The sequence below is a fragment of the Dermacentor variabilis genome, chromosome 7 (genome assembly GCF_050947875.1).
Source record: "Dermacentor variabilis isolate Ectoservices chromosome 7, ASM5094787v1, whole genome shotgun sequence".
In the NCBI taxonomy this organism is placed as follows: domain Eukaryota; kingdom Metazoa; phylum Arthropoda; class Arachnida; order Ixodida; family Ixodidae; genus Dermacentor; species Dermacentor variabilis.
The window spans coordinates 143,718,894-143,739,855 of NC_134574.1; the positions used below are offsets into that span (position 1 = coordinate 143,718,894).

At 46.9% G+C, this 20,962-nt stretch overlaps 1 protein-coding gene across 4 annotated transcripts in view; it reads left to right on the forward strand.

Moving 5' to 3' along the window:
- The window catches only part of hth (Meis homeobox homothorax), a 404,490-nt gene extending 384,566 nt beyond the window's left edge, over window positions 1-19,924 (forward strand). For all 4 annotated transcript variants that reach the window (XM_075699492.1, XM_075699491.1, XM_075699494.1 and 1 more), the window contains 3 exons: window positions 1,989-2,047; window positions 8,026-8,121; window positions 11,050-19,924. In XM_075699492.1, the coding sequence (XP_075555607.1) occupies window positions 1,989-2,047; window positions 8,026-8,121; window positions 11,050-11,276 (382 nt within the window). In that variant the 3' untranslated portion in view covers window positions 11,277-19,924. The remainder of the gene's footprint in view (window positions 1-1,988; window positions 2,048-8,025; window positions 8,122-11,049) is intronic.
- The last annotated feature ends 1,038 nt before the right edge of the window (window positions 19,925-20,962 follow it).

Consider the following 20,962-nt stretch of genomic DNA (forward strand, 5'->3'; position numbering starts at 1 on the left):
GCGAGCGCAAACACACACACACACACACAAACACACACACACACACACACACACACACACACACACACACACACACACACACACACACACACACACACACACACACACACACACACACACACACACACACACACACACACACACACACACACTCGCTCGCTTCTCTCTTCCGCAGCGTCCTGTGGAACGAAAATGACGGGTCGTTACGTCTCTTAGTGGGCTCTCCTGAGAGGTAACAGGAGGGTTTGCGGAGTGGGCGGCCGGGGAAGAAGCGTCTCGGTCTGGGAAAAGGAGCGTCATCATCGTTAGGAGGAGGACGCACCGCGCTTCTGCGCCGGTGTGTTTTAGCTTGGAGGGGGTGTACAAGTGGTAATGGCCGACCTGTGGATATTTTGGAAGGAATGGAAGCCCTCCCCGCGGAACCGGATAGCGTATAGCTATGGGGCTCCGATGGCGCGAAGGCGTCAAAGACCGCGCGCGCGCGCGCGTTCGTGTGCGGTTGTGTGTGTGCGTTTGTAAACGAGGCCTCGTTTTCTGCTCTCCGGTGGGGCACGCGGTAGCAGATATGGAGGACGGGTGGTTATGCGGGTAGATATATATAGTGGGCAGGTAAGTAGGCACGCCAGGGATGCGAGTATTTTTCGAAGAAAACGTTGGAGGAGGCGGACCTGTGGAGTTTCGTCCGTGTACGATTAGTTCCCGGTGGTTTGTCTGGCGTTAGAGAACCGGGAGCGTTAAGCAGACGACTGCTTTCGCATTATCCCCTGATCGTTTTGCCCGGTCGTCTGGTTTATCGCAGAAGCAGAAGCGGCAAAGACAAACGTGGTGCTTCTTTTTTCCTCGAGTGGGGTTCGACTTCATTGGCCTGAGCTGCGTGTTCTCCGCCTTTCTTAACTGCTCCGCATCGATACGCCTAATGACGTGTACGATGTTCTGGCGGCAGAACGCTGGGTGTGGTCATGTGCTGCGCACATCGTTTTTCTTTTTTTTTTTTTGCGTACCGAATGATGCCTGATTGCCCGCCCTTCGTGTACCCGGTGGTCGTTGTTTACGAGGTCACCGGGGCGCAGTTTTTTCTCTGCACGTAATGGGGTCCGCCATTGTTGGCGACCAGTTGTTCTTGTAGTTAGTTAAACTAACTTTTTAGCATCTTCGCTCTAAGGCGCTACTGTTGGGAAACGGGAAAATACCTGTAGCGCCGTGCATCGCAAGGAGTGTTTCCGCGCTTTTCTACGTTACCTCGTTTCGCTGGCTCGTTACTTTGCGAACGCAATGGTGTTTGTGCATTTAGAAACCCGTGACAAAGTGTACCTGGAGTCTCCTTCGCATCATCATCACCATCACTGTCACTATGAAGCTTCATTCCAGGGGCGAAAGCCTCCCCCGGAGATACCGAATCCCACCTGCAGTGCGTCAGGCACTACGTCGGCAAACTTGTTTGTCTCGATAAATCATCCTCCCTGCAAGTATCAACAATGCTTCCCCGACTTGAATGCCCGCTGAGTCATTAAAATAGAACACTGGTTACCTTTTCGATGCATCCGATAACCTGCTCAACATAAACTGACAGTTTAGTGCAGTACCTTAGCACCATTTACGTGTTTACGGCTGTCCAGTGCATCGGCACACATAAAAGAGATGGACCGAGACAGCTTAGGACGTTGGCGCGAACGCTGAAATACGACGCTTGCACTATTCTGTACTGTTACTCCGCACCAACGTTAATGTTCACAGCGACGCTTAGATGTCTATGACAGAGCCACTAGATACTATACATAGCTACATGCTAACAAGCGTGAATATGAGTACGGTAATGTTGAACTGGCTTTTCCAAGGACGTGCCGTCTGGGTCGTTTCAAGATCACAATCTTGTTTGAACGTTCCGCGAAATCGCAGAGTCTCGCTTTAATACGAACCAGATTAAATAAAAAAAAATAAAGTCGATCGAGTTCTAACGTTGCTCCTTTTCTTTCTTTTGTCTTTTGCAGGTTCATTAACGCGAGGCGAAGAATCGTGCAACCAATGATCGATCAGTCTAATCGAGCTGGTGAGTATACGGCGTTCCTCTTCTGCTTGCTTGCTGCAGCCCCCCTCCCTCCCCTTTCTTCTGTGTTCTTCCTTTTTTTTTTCTTTGGAGTCATTGCTGTTGTTCTCCTTTGTTCTGCCTCTGGCGCGTTCTGTAATCAGTGCATTGCGCAGCCTCCGCGATGCGTGCGAGCCGCAGATCGTGGAGACTGCCGCGTTGCAGAGTTTTTAAACAAACGCTCACGCGGCAAGGCTTGTCGGGAAGAGTATTGCAAGAGTTGCGCATCTTCTTCGACTTGGATAGTCATTCGGCAACACGGCACTTTGAGCCTGCTGGCTCTTAGTGCTGTACCCTGTGTTTTTTTTTTCGCGTTTGATTCGTACCGAATGAAACCAACAGACCGCCGCAAACGTCGCGTGAATACTCCACGGGGTGCACAGAGGCCTATAAAAAAACCCTGCGGGTGTGTTAGACGGCTTTCTTTTCTTTGTTATTGAGCGTCTTGGCATATGAGCACACTGGCTTGCTGCTATATCGCCATAAGTATGATGGGCTTTCTCTTACGAAATGTATTTATTATGTGCATTCAATTTATATTGCATTGTCTGCAAACTTATTGTATACCGCGTTTACTTCTTAAACAGTGTTATCCTTTCTGGCTGGACGTCATTTATGCGCTCAAACAGTCTACAAACAAAAGTGGCTCACGAGCCCATTCCTTTTCATCTGTTGAGCTTTACAAACTCCGAGCAGCCTGTTTACAGAAAGCCTACATACATTTAGTCGAATAGCGGTGCAACGCAGTACGTCTACAAGCTGTCCTGCGTTAGACAGCCTATAGTCATGACAAAAATAGTCTAAAATTTGTGCGAAAATTGGCTCCATAAATATCGCAAATTAATATTTGAGCCTATAGCTATGTCACTAAATTGACACAGCGTGTGTCACTCAATATCGCAGCGCCAACATAGAGAAGGAATAGAGCGAATGCGACGTTCTCCTACTCCATATATTTTTTTTTTTTTTGCGAGCTGTTGCGCCGACAGTAAGGAAACAGCATTCGTTCTCACTCCCTTTAACGTGTCGCTACGATATATTTCGCTGTGTACAAAGTTTTAAAACAGGCCTTCCGTGTTTCCATTGAACAGACAAAACTAAAACCGCCCAAAAGTGACGGGTAGTGATCGGCCGTGGTCTCGTCAACGCTTTGCAACCGGTGGCCCGCGCCCACTTTCAGAGAGAGAAAGAGAAACAAAATTTCTGGTTTTCCTTGTGAACGGAGGGTAGCATAAAGAAAGGAATTGATCCTTTTCTTTTTCGCTGCGGTGGTTCTCGGGCAAAATTAAGGATCGCCAAAAAAAGTTGCCGACACGAATCGGGCGTGTGATGGTCGCTGCTCTGCAACTGCGTCCACGCCCTTCCTCTAAAACATTCTTTTTGCTTCTTCTTCACTGAGAGCGGAATAAAAAAAAAAGGTATAATCACTTCGTTTTCTGTTTCGGTTTGCACTTTTCGCGCTTGTCTGTCGCCGTCCGGAGAAGTTGATTGATCTGTGTCTCACGGCACAACTTTCCTCCCTGCGCGGCGGAAATGAGTTTATCCATTAACGTTCTACTTCCGGAAGGAGCGTTCGTTGCGGGTACGCGACAATAGAAGGCCCCGACTTCAGCGCGCCCTCACAAAGCTGATGAGCGTAGGGTGAGCTTGTGTGTATTATGTGCAGTGATGCGAAGCGACAAGTAAATAAATAATGAAAGAGCTAACTTGCGTAACCGCGTTATTGTGCCGGATTTCTTTTTTTCTTTTTGCTGTCGGAAGTTAGCATTGAGCTTTCGACATTGCGTTTAAACCAGTCGAGGTGGTTGCGCGGAGTCTGTAGATAAGTCGCATGCCGGTCTGCCGCTCGAGGGGGGGGGGGGGGAGGTAGGCTCAGTATAGTAGCTGTTGTGATCTGCTGGGGAGCGTGAGGTGGCGGGTTCGATCACAGGCCTTCCCGGCCGCACTTCGAGGTCGGTTGGGTGCAGAAACTATCTTGTTTAACGACTTGTGGGTTGGTGTTTAAAGGAAAAAAAAAAAAACTTCAGCTCGGGCCAAATAATTTCGGGCCGATCCGTTACGATGTCGATTTAGACAGTATCAGCGATGCCTGCCTGATAAGTTTGTTCAGAGTGAACGTGCGGTCTCCTGGCATTATATTTTTGTTTCCTCCACTCATGTTTGCGTAGCTTACGCGAACAAACACCTCGCGAACGAAATAAACTTCGTAATGACCTTTATCTGTTGATGATTACAATTAACCAAATGAACAACTATATAGAACGCCAAAGCCGTGTACACAGCGCGTCTAAGACTTATAATTTCTATACTACTTTAATTTGTAGATATAATGAAGCATAGTTACCGCAATGGAAGGCAAAGCGGTCTGCACTAAATCCTTAGACGGTCTAATTCATAGGCTACCGGACCTTAGTTTATTGCTATAATGGTGCGTAGTTACTATGACGGAAGGCAAGAGTGGTCTACACTAAATATCTACAGCGTCTCATTCGTAGGATACCGGAATTCATTTTTGATAAGGGCTTATATCGTCTCAGGTGCTTCGCGACATTAAACGCTATCAGTCGACCCATTAGACTAGCACGAAACCTTAGACGAATCCTGTCCATCTGCGCCTGTGAAAAAAGCGCCGCCTTTGTATTGTGTTAACTTAGGCACTCGCGTAAATCTAGCTTGTCCGTAAGCATTTCCCAGTTTTCGAGGTACTCGGTTACTGGAAGACGTACGCGTGAGTAGCGTGGGGTGCCTTAATACCACGTGTCCGGCATCGAGACACCTCAGTGTGGCCGCCGCATTCATTGGTGGCGCCACTTTACAGAGTGGATTTTAACCATAGAGGACACAGAGGTGGTATTGCAATGGTCCAACCATGGTATATATTCTCTTAGCTGCTTCTGTGAAGTGTCGACGATGACATGATCCTTAACACGTGGTCCGTCTTTTTTTTTTTTGTTTCCTTGGTCATATTTTTTTTTCATGAGCGACGTCGCCGTACTTAGTATTGTTTTGACATGATGTCGGTAAGTTTTGCTCCGCGTTATGACGCCGCCATGATGTGGAATACCCCGAGTTTCGAGACCCAATACAAGCATCATATCAAAATATCTACTGTGTTTCCCGACCATCATGTTAGCTATACACTCTTCTGCACACCCTTTTGCCACACAACGATAATCGTCATCTGTCTTGTGCGCATTTCCTTTCTTTAACGCGGCGAGCCCGGTACTTTCCAGTAACGAACGGCATGCGCGTTATCAGCATGGCATAGCATTCCCCACAGGAAAGTAGCGGGCGCGGCGTTTTCAAGAAAGGAAACGCAAGCAAGGCAGATGGCGATTATCGTTGTGTGGCAGAGATACACCCCAAAGGGTGTAACTTTGCCTGAGAGTGTATTTCATGCTTTTATGCGCGAGAAACGTACGGTACAGTTGCCACATCTCTAAAAATATGCGTGTCGGTACTCCTTCGAAGACTGGGAGAAACAATCCAGTCTTGCAATAGAGCGTAAATGAGACTTATTATTGTCGTGTGATGATCGTTCAATTCAAACTGAGTTTTTAAGGACGTTGATATTACAACGCACAAGGTCATTCTAAGCCAGAATGAAGAACATTAGTCAACTCTATGTGCTGCCCCATCATTCTTACGTTGCCCGAAGAAGGTATACATTGACAAATCTCTTCCTAGCGTGTCTAGCAAAAGAACTCTGCACGCAAAAACATGGCCTCAGAGATCAGGCGGCGCGCTTTTGTGCGCATACATTTCTCGGAGACTATGCGCAGAATAATTATTACGGGGGGGAGGGTGTTTGCGGGGGAGACGGAGGTGGATTATTGCTGTGCAGTTTGTGATATTTTAGGAAAACGCTGAAGTTTAAATTTTATCTGATTATTTTCGAAGCCGCAAAAGGTGGCTTGAAAATGTTGGAGGCTTGCCAAAAAAAAAATGGGAAGAGTGGCATAGCACAAGCCTATACCAGCAGTCATGTTAGCGATAAAAAGAATAAATCGAAAGAGAGTCATCTCCGAGCACACCACACAAATGAGGTGCGCAGTCATCATCTTGTGCTCAGGCAAAAATAAATAAATGTTAGCCAGAAAGCTATTACAGGCAAAGAACGGCGTTTTGTCTGTACCCCTCTCATCTGTACGTTGTATAGATACAGATAAAGTTCAAGTTCTCCATTTTGACGTCAATTGCTGGCGATTCCTTCCGACAGAAACAACAAACAAGAAATAAACTGTACAGTCACGTTGCTAACGCTCCGAAATATTAGTATCCAAATTCGTATTGCAATTATATATAATTTCAGATAAGTACGTGCGACATACGTGGCTCTTGCACAGTATACTTCTGATGTTTTTGTCAAACGTCAAAGGCCGGTCCGCCAGACGAAACGTCACAAATATATCGTGCAAGAACAACGCATGCCGTACGCTGGAGCGGCAGCGTGATATCTGATATATATATATATATATATATATATATATATATATATATATATATATATATATATATATGAAGCATGCTCTGCTTCTTCTAATTTTGCACTGTCCTTTCTTTTTGCATGTCGTTCTAACAAACGCAGCCAACCAATATAGAGCCGGCACCATTTCAACCGCAGATGGGTTCTTGGAAATTACTCCTTTCTTGGATAACGTAAGACGTAAGCTGGAGAGGCGCAAACGAAATATGTGTACTAAACGTGATCCTCGTGAATTTCTTCGACGAAGAACGCTTGCCTCTTCCAGTTGTTTTTTTTTTTTTTCTTGTACAGGGAAGCTGCACATGTTTCTTTACGTAGCCCATCACGTACTACATCCTGAAGGAGCGCACGAATGCGTCGACGATCCTCTTTTTGTTTCGTCTCTGTTCGCTGCCTCGAACAACAACGACAGCTGCTTAAAGCACCACCACCACACAGCGAAAACAGTCTTGTTTGTGGAGAGCGGATATCGTGTGGAAAGCTGACAGGTCAACCAGATCTGACTATCCGGTTTGCCACCCTGAACCGGCTACCAGGTGGAACTGGGTTAGAAATGCGCGTGTGAGAGCTCGCCGCGTAAATGCCTACTAAGGAAGACAGTTGCGCTACTCTCCAGTCGTAAACCGCTAAGTGCGAGCAGCCCGAGTGACTCTCTACGGGTCACGTGATCGCTACTACACGTCACCTTACAAAATCCAGAGGGAAATCTGGCGCTGCTGCGCTGTGGTATGCATGGGAATGCCGGTAAATTGAGACTTCAGATTGGTATCGTTCTCGGAGAGCCAGGGCACCTTGAAGCCGGGACACCTTGAATTTTCTACTAAAACAGCACGGAAAAAGCTGTTTTAGCTTTATAGTTACACAAAAACATATTTTGCATAATCATGAGGACATGTTACTGGATGTGAAATTATGTGAAACGTAAAAAGTATCAGCGGGGCCGCTAAAGTTGGAGGACAGAAGACAAGATTCGCGCTCGCTTTGGAGCAGTTTGTCGTCTGTTCTTGCTTTTCTTCGCTTGGTTATGCACTGTAGGTGAGTAACCTTCACTGGAAGATGTAATATGCATGAACGAAAACCTTTTATGAAGATTTTACTTTCAGAACGCGTCATTTGTGTAGCCATATACACGTTTCAGACGAAGCCTCTTACAACGCCAGCTAACACAAGTCTCGCCGACACATATAGCGTCATTCCCATGACAGCACAGCGCCCCTTACGCAACTCCCATAGACGGGGGCGCCAGATTTCCCTATAGGTGTTATAGTGGGAAACTCTGTGTCCTTGTCTCTATTCCCACTGCCGATAATTTACTGCAGAAATTTCTATGTTACGTTCCTACACGTTCACCTAGGTTAAGTACTTAGCTTTAGTTGTTTCTTTTTATTTGCGGGCGTTTTTCTGTTTCTTTCTCGCTTTTTTATTTTTGTTCTTTTTTGTTTCGAAATTGGCGCAGGTGGGACGATAGGAGGCGCAAGTGCGGCGTATGGACCTGACGGTGGAATGGGATACATGATGGACGGCAGTCCACAAATGCACATTAGGCCACCAGGTCAGTTTACGCCTTTGCTTTTAGTTTTTGTTTCGTTGTGTTTGGTTCATTTTGTTTGTTTTGTTTGTGTCCATTATTGTGTTTTGAGTTCGTCTTACGACATTTTATTTTGTAGTGATATTTTCACACTGTCCGCGCTCGGGACCAACAAAATAGTGCGTCGGATCGCCATCAAAATAGTGCGTCGCACACGCATGCGCGAAATAGGGAAGTGGTGACGCAACTCGGCGTAACATGAATTGCGTATGTTGTAGCGCAATATATTAAAGAATGGTTATTTATAAGGCGTCGTATATATGAGCTTGTTCACCTCGGAAAGCGCGGAGTCACACTGTTGTTTGTACGATCGCACTCATTTGCTCAACTTCTACAGCGCCATCGCCTGCACTATCCACCACAACCTACTGCGTGACACACTAAAAGCAAGACGGGCATACGTACATTGCGCGATTCCAAACAACCTTAATGACTCTGGTTAGAGTAGCAATATGCGAAGAAGGTATGCAGCAGATCAACAGAGAGTTAATTGGGAAACGCGCGGAATGATACGCGTATTTCGATGACCGCACTACTTTAGTAGCTTCTGCAGCGTCGCCTGCTGAGTGTGAAACGGAGTGTAGGCACGTTTCACTGCATAGCGCGCTTGCAAAAGTTATTGTGTCTTCAGTGTAAACGCTGTTGTAGTCAGTACGTCGCCCAGGGACCCACGGCTGTGACTCAGCGACCCGTGGCGTTTTGTTTGTGAGCGCGAGGTTGTGGGTTTCGATTCCTTCGGCAAGCGCCATGCGCAAACGGCCCGTGTAGTGAGTTGTGGGTACGTGTAAAAAAACGCAACCTAATTATGAGCCCACACTTGTGTGGGCTCAGTACAGCCCACACAGGTGTTTTCGTTTTCTTTGGAAAGTCGAGCGAAAGCTTTGGCTCGGGCCCAACTCCAATGCCACCTTTTCAAATGCATGTGAAACGCAGAAATAATTTTCTGGAATAGTCCCTGGATTGATCTGAATGAAATGTGTGGCATTGGAGAGAAATGTTCGGTTCTAGTGATTGTTGGAAGCGAAATTTTCATGTATGACCTGGATTGTTTTTACAATTGCCTGAAATCGGCAACCCTGAAGAGAAGCCTCGCTCTTCTGTAAGCAGCATACGTTAGAGCATCCGAAGCAGACAAATTTGGGATATTAATTTACAGCTTATGTGCATATGTTGCAATGTTTACAACAGCCTCACAAAAGGCTTACTCACAAATCAGTGATATATTTCACAAGGATGTAATTTTGTCTGCTTTATATGTGTTATCGAATGCAGTTTATATAATTTTTATGTCCTCTTTCATTGCTGAGTTACAGAATTGTAAACCTGATAGTATTGGTTTTAGAAATTCTGGAATTTGCAACAATATTAATTTAAGAAGTCGACGGCCTCAACAAAAGATGCGCTTGCTACGCCTTCTAGATTCTAACTTTTTATTTTAAATGCAGCAAAGCTTATCAAATTCAATGCTGTGGTTGTCGAGAAAAATATCTCATTTCCCATTATTGAGATAGGAGCTCCCGAGCTAAAGCTTCCTCTTGAACGCCATCGTTTTTTAGGTTGACGAAGGTAATTGGTCACGAGCAGTTCGAGTTCACCAAAACTTTCTTTGTCAGAGAATCCATCATTTGTCGCGCCAGTGAAAGACAGACTTTCATTCACCGTCGCATTATACGACCTTTCTCAATTCACCTTCGACCATTGCGAACACTGCAACGGCAACTTTTAAAGAACTGTCAGAAGAGTGAGGACGTCAAAGACTGCTTCAAAGGTCGATGGCAACAGAATCTAAGATGAAGGCCGTAACACGAACTTGCCTTTCCTTGTTTTCATTAGAGACTCGCAACTGACCAGAAATTATGTCGAGTTCGTTTGCACGAATATAACGTGCTGTTTTAGTTTTTACTTGCGGTCCGAAAGCGCCTCTCGCCTTGTATTAGGGACGATACCACAAATTCCTGTTGCATCCTTTCCTTTTTTTTTTGTGAGGTGGGCTTGGCCGCAGAGCGACTGATCATTGGGAGAAAGCGACGTTTACTGCGATATATTGTGTTTTTGGCTTTCCTGCACAACTGAAAATTAATGCGGCACAGCCCGCTACAATGCCGAAACTATTTCGGCTTTTACCATTGCCCGATTTTGCTAGGCGCTGCCGCTATCGGGAACTCATGTGCAGTTAATGATGGGGCATGTAAGCACCCATTTGTGACATGTCTCATTCCTCCTCCCCCTTCCCCCCGTTTTCTTCATTGATCTTTTCTTTCTTCTGTGACGCAAGCGGTACAAACGACAAACGACACCTTACATTTAACGCAAATATTATGTACTGCAATAAGCGCTGTCCTGACGTCACTCCGCAACCGAAGTGACCGTCTTCCAAGTCTCAAAGGTCGCCTTGCGCAAGTGCTGTGCTTGTCTTGCGCCATACGAAAATGCCAACTTTGAGAACGTCGACAAAGCCAAATTGACTACTTCTTCTACGAAAGGGAAAAAAAAAAACTCGTTCTTGTCCTTGTAAAAAAGCGTTTCTGTAAAGAAACCGTGGATGGATAAGGCGTTCACATTTAGTGAATCAACCGTTTTTTAAATGTAGTTGCACGCCATCTAACCGTCGGTGCTTACTCTCTCGTCTCGCTGTCAAGCAGAACCTGTCCTGCTTCGAAATTTTTGTGGGCACGGGGTGTCCACACAATTTCAAGGCACCATCTTCTAGAATAGACGCAGTGCACCGCCCAGCGGTCAGTATTCTTTTTCGTTTCGCATTCGTGCGGCACTAGGGCACGCGTCGAAATCACGATGTGTACCACGTATTCGCACCCATACATTCAGCCATCTTCCAGCCATTGAATGCACGCCATCTAACGGTCACCGTTCTCTCTCGATCTCGTCTCGCAGGCATGCAGAACTTGTCCTGCGGCGATGCGTCGATGGGGATGGGACACATGGGCGCCATGGGCAGCTACCCGCAAATGCCCCAACTGCGGTCGCCGACGCAGGCCATGCTCCTGCCCGGTCACCCGCACGCAGCCGCCATGATGATGGCGCCCATGGGCCACCCGGGGCTGCCCCCACAGGGCTCCCCCTACGACGGCCAGCACATCATGGACATCCACGCCAGCTAAAGCCGCGCCGCCTCGTGGCCCTTCCTCCGTGGCTGCCCTCGTCACCGAATGTCCTCTAGCTCCAAGCTGTGCTGCCTCCGTCCGCCGCCGACAGGCGGCGGCACTCGACGGACCGTTTATTTTTCTTTCACCTGTCGTCTGTTCCTTCAAACACACGCGCACGCACCGTGCAATACTGCGTCTGTCGCAGCAGGGTGTACCCTACGGCCTTCTGCTTTTTTTTTTTTCGAGACTTCTGCTGTGCACTTTTCGCGAAAACCGCGTTTTTGTTTCTTCTTTGTTTTTCATGGCGAGCGCGTGAGTGATCGTGAGCGACAAATGTTACTCTTTTTTTTTTTTCCGGTGTGCGTATTCCTATGTAGACGCTTCTTACGTCTTTTTGTTTCGCTAACTTTCTGTCGAACTCCTACGTCTTTGGTCTTGCACAATGCCTCTGACTGTGTCGTCTGCGATGGGGAACAGAAGTCGCGAAACGCAGGTGTCACTTACAGACGCCTACTCTTTCGGAAGAATTGATTTACAGATGAACAAAACAAGCTACTTCGCCACTCTGCCTTGAAAGCAGAGAATCACGTTGCGGCGATAGTTGACCCGATTGGCGAACCATTGACAACGCCGTTGGAGTCGTTACTCACTGGGCAGCTTAGATCGATGTGCCGTCTAATGTTTCAAAGCAGAAATCACGTTAAGAAGTCGTGCTCAATATATCGCCTAACGCCTTTGTCATGCTCGCGCTCATTGTTTCGGTGCTTTGTGAAGTTATCCCAAGCGCGAGATTGATTTGAGTGAAAATGGAACTAGCTGAACCACTGCAGCTGTATTTAAAAAAAAAAAGAAATAAAAAGAAAGCAACGCACGGGCGATCGTCCGACTCTTTCCTCACCGCCGACGGCTCAGTCAGGCGAGGCAGCAAGGTTCTTCTTTTCTTAGGCCTTGCGAAAGAAGGAAATTATAGCGAAAGGTCAAAAAGGCTTTCCTTTTTGATCACGCGTAGTCAACTTTCATAGCCTGTATCACTTTTAGTTTTTTTTTTAATCATAACTCTTCATCTCCGGTCCTGTTGACCTTCGATCCGACGCGACAGACTCGTTTCTCCCCTCCTGAAACCGTAATGAGGCTGCGAACCGGTCGATGTTTCGCAATCACACTGGCGCGAAAAGAAAGGTAAAGACAGAATTAAAGTAAAAGCAAGAAGAGAAAGAATGCCCGAAAAAAAAAAAAGAAACGTTCCGGAATGTACCGGACACGTGTAATGGTTATCTAAACTTTTTCTCATTTTCGAACGACCACCAGATTCGCTTCCAGCGATTACGTTCGAGTTTTGCTGAAAGTTATCACGCTAGCGTTCTTCGTAAGGGAATGTGCGGGCCAATCGCGATGCTGTGCGTATTGCAAACGAAGGTGGCTCGCCGTTGTCCAGTAGTTCTTACGAACGAAAAGCTTTTTGAATTTGACCCCTGATATCACTTTCTCTTGCGTGGCAATTGTTAGCTGGTCGTGTCCACCTGCCGCTTCCTAACCGTCTGCATTCAAGGCTTAAGAGATTAGCTTCAGTTTCTGCCGACTCTTGCTGCTGTGGACTTGCCGATTTAGATAGTCATCGTTGCGCAGCTGACCAGAAAAAAAAAAAAAAAAAACGTGCTTCTGGTCGAATGTAGCTAGAGTTCCGCGTTTTGCAAGCGAAATATCTTGAGGGAGCAAGCTCCGTCAGCCAAACGACTACGATGCAACTATCCGTGAATGCGTAGAAGTGACATTCTGATAAGCAGGCGGTTGCTAGCTGGCATTGGCCTAGACACGGCGGTGCTTTAGCGCAACAAAGGCAGCACTTTTGAGCGCCTACTTTGGTACTTTAGTGAAGTCCACCAACAGAGTGGTATCGGGGCCGCAATAACCGTAGCAACACGGCAAGCTACAACAATATTCGCCCAACAATGGGTTACATTGGCACCACATTTGATCACGTTGACTGTACACCGGCCCTGCATTGGATTACATTAAGGGCTCTGGCGCTACGATCGTTCAGCGACCAATCGTTCATGAGAATCTGCGTCTATCAATACAAAGGAAGTTCGCATCAACTTTCCCCTTTTGTTGCTTGTTTGTTTTTCAGTAGCGCAATGAGGTCACCGGTAGTTAATTGCTTTACAAAGGTTGAGTACGCTACTCGCAACGGCCTCGGTCGAGCGGTTTCCGCAGTCTGTCTTTCGCGTCGCGGCGTCTCGAAGGTTTATTTAGTCGAACACACGACGCGGGCTTGGTGTGTACAGAACAGGAAAAAAAAAAAAAAATGCCGGAGCAGGGTTCACGCGCGGACTGAGAAAGAGTGTGACGAAGACGTGGTCCGAGATCGGTGTTCTGAGCTGCGCGTTCGAGGTCTAAAACGGAGGGTGCGGATGCGCACTACAACAACAGGCTAAACATGTCAGAGCCGGAAGTGACGTGACGACAAAAAGAAAATATGGAAGAAAGCCTTCAGGCTTTCCCTTCAACGTCTCTTAGCGTACCGTCGATAAAAAAAAAAAAAGAGAGAAAGTTGCTTCTCGGTGTCGCTAGGATCGTCAGTTATATTTCTTTTCTCGCACCTCGTGTAGTGACACCCGACGGGTGGGTGTACTCAGTTCTGTGGCTCCTCCCATATCCCCCCCTATTGACTCCACAGCAAGACAAGTTCGTCGCAGAATGCGTGTGGCTTAAAACATTTGTGGACTTGTGTGCGGTCGGTTCTGTGCGGTTCGATTCGCGAGTTAGAGGGAGTCGTCGCACGAGGGCGCTGCCGCCGCCAGCGATGTCTGCCGAGTCGTTCCCCCCCGTCTCGAGGGAGGGGACCGACCACTGACACGCCCGTAATGAGGGAACGCGATGCTTGCGCATGAGGACGCGTATCCCCGTGCGCATTATAAACGGGCGTGTCGATTGCGCCGCGAAAGTGTTTAGCGCTGTCATCGCTCGCCCCCAACTGTTGTCGCATCGTACCTTGGCGGACCCTCGTACCCACCATGCCTGTTCACCTCGTTCCTCGTAGGAAGAAGTCAGTTGTTTTCCCAATCCAAGATCCCACTGGTGGACTCCCAAGAGCAGCGGTGCGGAGTCCGCTGCTGAACACGTCATCATTTTTCATTCGTTCCTAAAGAAAACGAGAGTTTCAACCTTCCCATTTCGATCTAGCCTACTACAGCCATATTACGTTCACTTTATCTTATCTCTCTTTCTCTCTCTCTCTCTCTCTCTATTTCAATTTTCTTCACCGTTCTCTTTTAGTTTTGTGTCTATCGAGGAAAACATCGCATTGCAGCAAGTTGTGTGTGCGGGGCAGTGGATCGCTTCGGTGTTTCATTTGAGCTGAGGTGTGTCTGAACGTGCGTCGCCACTGTGTAAACCGAATTGCTCTTTGGTTCCTATCATTATTCAGCCGCCAAATGAGTGGCAGGTAGTAGAGGAGCTTCTATCCACCTTGAAGGAAAATGCACTCTCTTACGTCATTTCGTACTTCGCGTTTCATTGGCCGCGCATCATTCGAACGTCATGAAGAATTGGTTCCTTTGCCAGGGCCATTTTTTGTTTTAATTCCATTGTTTTTTTGTTCAATGACGGAAGTTACCGAACATTTTTTGTTTTTACTGCTGGACGAACAAGCTGGCTGGCTACGTGTGACTTCTTTCCACCCAAAAACAGACGTACCGCGTCGTTTTTTTTTCTATTTTAAAATCTGACCCTTTGATTCTAAACGACTCGTGTTTCTCCTGCAGTCGGCACTTTCGCGGGCAAAGTAAGGACTTGCTTTTTTTTCGGCGTCGTACCAGCAGCTTTGTTTCGAGGTGTTAAGTATTTTCCGATGACGTAAAAAAAAAACAATCATTTTGACGACGCATTCGCAAACGCAGGTACATGCACGGACGCACGTTCTAGAACATTTCAATCATTTCATTGTTACGTCATCCCGTGCCTGCTTCCGTATATGTCGTGGCTCCTGTGTGGGCGAGGCTGTAAGCCTCCCAACCACGTGACAACGGAGGTTTGCTCTAGTACCATGGTTAATTTTTTTTCCGCTAGGCGGCGTGAACGGTGCTACCGTACAAGATTCACCTCTGGCGTTCGAGTTTATTACATGACTTGGTGGCTTTGTGTGCAATTTGCGTGTTGGGTTATATGAGAGCTTGTTGGGTCTACTCTGCGGGCCTCATTCGCCTTGCGGCGGCGACTGTTGGCATTTCCCGCTGTCAGCGGGTGCGTTTGCATCTCATTACCGTCTTCTGGTTTTGCGATCATGCCTCATCGTCTGCCTGTAACAACTCAGAAGAAGCTCGTCCCTGTCAATACAAAAGAAATTGTTGCACCTCTTCTTTATTTTCGAGAGAAAAGAAACAATGATCCGCCCTCCATCGCTTTGCGGTTTTGTCCTTTGTCAGTGCTTTTTGCGGAATAGCAGCACTCGATTCAGGACGTCGTGATGTGCTAATGTTTTTCTCTTACCTTTTCGAACCGTAGCCATATCTATCCAGCTATCTTAGCACGAGCTGTTGCTCGCAGTTTTATCTTCTCGGCAAGCTTTTATCTTAGCCTACGGAATGAGTTTTTATCAGAACGGAATGGCCTACGCAGGCTGCACCGATCTTTATCACTTTTTCATTCACTGGGCCTGTTCGAACAGTGTAGGCTTCCTTCTTTTACGTCATCGCCATTTCAACGTCTTCTAAAATTTCTAATCCTCCCACGACCACCATGTCGGGAATTCTCTACGTATTCATTTCTTTTTATCCTCACACACATCACTTGACTAGAAACCATCACGATGTCGTCTCGTCACACATGTCGCATTCTTTCGCGCTTGAAAGATTCTTTTTTCTCTCCTTTTCTTGTTGTTTTTTTCATTGTCGGGGGTGTCAGACTGATCATGATGCAACTGACAAACTGAAAATACGTATGTAAAAAGAAGAAGCGCGTTATCGCAAAAATAAAAGAAAGTGAAACAAACGGATGACGCAGAGATGCGGGGAGAAATCTCTAGTTATATATATAAATATTATAAATATAAATAACGATAGTTTATGATATTATCCATTGTGGTTGTTGTTCTCTCTCAATGTCATATTTGCCAAGGTACTGCTGTTCACGTGTTGCTGTGGTTTCCCTCTGTCCAGTATTTGTTCATTTTCCTTCGCTATTGTAGATTTTTTTTATCGAGGCACATTTCGCACGCTTGTTTCCACAGTTCGAAAGTTCAACACATGAAGAGTGACTCTTTTTTGTTCCTACCTGTCGCCATTTCTACACTTCATCATATTTCTAATGTTTGCATTGTTCGTTTCATGCTGCACGTTGTGATTTCACATGCTTTTTTTCTTTAACACCAGGCGGCGATGCTGTGCTCTTTCTATTCGTTTTGATACGCATCTTACTTCCTCGCTTCCCCATATTTTGTACTTGTGACGAAACTGCGATCATGTCTATTCGCGGGACATATACGTATCTGTATAAAGCGTACAGACATCTAAAGACTGTAGTTGTAGTAGCAGTAGCTCCGACTTGTGTTCTCTTGAGTATGAATATGTACGTCTTTCTTTTTTTCGGAGGCTTCGTTACACCTGGCCACGCGTTTTCGTGTAGACCATTCCTTGCGTCCCAGGCCAAGTTTGCGTTTTTACTCATGCGTACGTTACTGTCTGTTGTCCTTTCCTCTTCAGCGTCGTGTCTCGCCGTCTTCTCAATAACGTGTCGAGCGCGACAAACCGACAGTCGGTGGACCTCGGCTTCCTTTTTCCTCATTGATGCAGCGTCTCTCTTCACCCTATCGCACATTTTTTTGTTGTTGTTCAACTCAAACGCCGTTCACACCTGCGGCACCGCAGCCGCTCTCGAACTCGGCGTTAGCGACGCGTCTGACAGTCCACGCCGCATTTCTCTGAGCGATGATACGCAAATGTTTTTAATTGCCACGTGGTGTGGTACAATCACTCCAACATTGGTTGCCAGTAATGCGGCAGTCGCGCCGCAGGTGTGAACGTTGCCGCCAATTTGCTGGTTTAAGCCTTTCAGCTGGCGCCGTCTAGCGGCCAGTCTTGTCACTAGTTCTTTTTTTTTTCGCCCCTCTTCCGGACTCGTAGACTGCTCGTGTTGCGAGTTTAAACTATATATATATGTATGTAAGTATACACATATACTGCCCACTAAAGCAGTATATCCATCACTATGATACACTATCGCTGTTCTCCGGCGTCCGAATGGCCGCCGCACCACCGGTGTGGCCGATTCGGGAGTAGCGTCGGAGCACGTGTAACCACAAAACATTTTTCTCCGTGCCGACGAGGAGACAGGAAGCTAAGTTCGACGTTTGCTTGTTTGTTTCTTGTCGCGTTGGACAGCACACTAGCGTCATCTCGTGGTTCCTCGCATCTTCTGCCGTGACCTCGGCGCCTTTCATTAGGGTACTAGCATATGGCCTAGGGTTTCCGAGGGGGCTACGTGCTGCAATGGTGCACATGCCCGATGGCATCGCGATGGGCTAGAACAGCATGAGGGTTTGGCTTTGGCTGGATTTGACTTCGGTGCAGCGACTCCCTATGTTGGCAATCAACGCGGGGCACGAACCTACGACCATCAGATTGCGAATCAGGTGCACCGTAGAACGACTTTCCTACAAGTTTAACGGTTCACAGACGCACTTAAAAAAAAAAAAAAACTGAAACTAGAAGCGAAGGAAAGCCATCAGTGCAGAACCATGGATTCCTAATGTGACGCCAGAAGCGTCCTAAGTTGCCCCGCTTCTTCACGGCCCCATCTTTTGAACTGCTACAGCGTAGCGACACCTCTTTGCACGTGCCATATACTATAACCAAGCTGGGAAAACTTCTAGCCTTCATTTATCTTCGAATGTATGCCAGGTGGACCAGCGAGTACTTCACGATTGAGCGCGACTGGAGGTCTTATCAATTTTTTTTTATGCGAAGCATACTAGCCGCACAACCACGCTCTTCCGTGCTGCGCCGCGCGCGGCCGCGTAGCTACCATATGACGTCATAACAGCTGCAAAAGCGGATGCTCAACTCGTGCGCTCGCTTGCGGCCGCGTAGCTACATAGCCGGTTCTCAGCTCGTGCGCTCGCCTGCATGAGTTCGTTTCTTCGTCTAGCCGAACCAAATATAGCCAAGCAACAGCAGTTCACCAGGCTAAACAGTGGTTCAACAACTAAAATAAAGGCTAGCATGCTTCGCATCCTGGGCTTAACCTTAGCTAAGCCACAGCCATTTTTTTGTCTCGGATCAATCGAAGCTGTAGGCAGTACCAATTGATACGCGAACTCATTGTTTTTTGTCTCCTCGTCGTCGCGTTAATTGCAGGGTATATTTTCGAGAGTGCGTGCGTATGCATGTTTCTTCTTTTTTTTTTTAATCTACACCACCACTACCGGCACCGCCGTTTGTGAAACGTTCTTGTTTTGCATTTTGTTTGCCTACTTCATGAGCTTTGTTATCCTGAACGTATCCTGTTGAATCGTTGTTAACTGTGCGCAGGACTTGAAGGAAACCATTGGGAAAAAAAAAGCAAACCTTGTTTCGTATAATTTCACTTTGTTCTGTACTCACATATTCTGCGAAATCTTGAGTCTTGTAAAGATGTTGCGGTGTTTTTGCGCTTTGTCCGTTGTTCCCGCGCCTCCTGTGGTGAGTGACAAAATTTTAAACACTACTAAACTTAAGACGGTAAAGCTAAATGTTTAAAATGACAAAATCATCCGAGCACTTCCATCGTAGAATGCTTAAGGGCAAGTCTTAATCTTTGTGTTTTATCGGATAGATTGGAAAAAGTGTTTTAAATTAATGCGGATGGTCTATGTACTTTAAAATATCGGCACTCTAACTCGTACTTCTCTGGCAGTCGAAAACTATGATAATAACAAATGAAGTACACACTTGCATAGCGATAATATGTATCAGTGTGTTATATACGTACGCCACACAGCCAAATCTTTCCTGCGCCCCTTTTTGTGTTTTAAACCTGTTCTTCCGGCATGCAGAAGAAAAAAAAAAAACCGGAATGTTTCCCACATTTTTCGAAATTCGTGCGACAGTTCTTATCTTTTTCTCCTTTCTTGTGTACATAAAATTTTCTGCCTCGTTTAAAGTTTTAAGTGTGAATGTGGCACAATCTGGAGTGTTTGGCACATATGGTGTTCTTTTTTCTAACTTTTTTTTCTTTATCGTGTCGGATCGCCTCCAACGTAATGCGCATTGCCCAACTGTTCTCGGAGCAGGTATAGCAGAGAGACTTGACATCATTTTTTCTCGATCTGTTTGACAATGGCGGGCATGTGTGTGTTCTCGGCTGTCATAACGTTCCTTATTTTTTTGTGAGCGGTGTGTTTTGCGAGGGAAGTCGTGTGGGTACAGCTGTACTATGTATGCTTAGACTATGCGGCGCGGCTGTACCTACCTGTGTGAACTGAACGTAATATAAAGCGTTTAATTAGCGAGGAGAGGTTTCTTTTCGACTTGTCCGTGTGACATTGTCTTTTTCTTAGCAACCTTTGCCTCCCGTCCTACCCACCCACCCACCCACCTAGTTTCTTGGAAGATGTTGGTGTTTTCTGTGTAGAAGCTCCTACTACTAATTGTGAAATAATAAAGAGTGCAGAAAGAAAAAGAACTGTAGTACTGGCTCTGACTGATTCTCTCTGTATTTAGATGGTGAACCGCTCCATGCTCCCAGGAGCTCAGTGTAACGTCGCCCCCCCCACCCCCCATATATATCCAGTAACTTTCCTCAGAGGAACTCGTTCAGCTCACGCATCACTACCCCTGCCAATGCACGTGCTTACGTAAACTTATTTTACGCGATGAATAAATGGCTATGCGGAAATTAGCTCTGAGGTTGTTACCGCAAATGAGTTGGCCCATGACTGTGCGCGAGGTCTTGCACACCGCGGCGGTTCCGGTGGACCCACGGGCGGCGACTTAGGACTGTACAGGGATTCGCTTCTCACCTTCCGTGAAACCTTGGCACATTATCAACTTGCTCGGGGGGCATTCCCGCCACCTCATCCTAAACTTACTAGACCAGAATCGTCGGCCTTTCGCATGCTCCAAACGGGGTCGTTCCCCTCCAGGGGCCGATTAATTACTTCGCGCCTAATGTAGAAGCCCACTGTCCAGACTGTGGGCAGGCGTACTGCTCCTTGTCCCATATGCTCTGGCAATACCCTGCGTTATGCAGCTCATCGCTCACCACTGTAACCGACTGGGAGGCAGCCCTTAAGAGTGGCGACCTCTCAGAGCAACTACGGGCTGTCCAGAGGGCCTGCGACAGGGCGGAGGACTACAATCTTCCGACCCCAACGTGGGTGCGGCCCGCGACGGTTACGGAAACTCCCTGAAAAGGGTGGTACTCTAATGCCGATTCCGCAGGACCATCAATAAAGTTCTTTGTCTGCCTGTCTGTAGCTTTCCTAACCCAACAAAGGTAAGACTATAGCCCATTACAATGTCGGCTCAGCCATGTCGGGTCACTTTTGTCGCAAGCATTGTTTCAGCTCGTACAACGCTACTCCTGCCAATGGACATCCTTACGCCAAATTATATTACGCGATGAACAAAAGAATATGTGCAGAAGAGCTTTCTGACAGAAATGAAGGTAAGTCAATAGCCATTTACAGTTTCAGCACAGCCATGTCCAACCACCTTTCTCGAAAG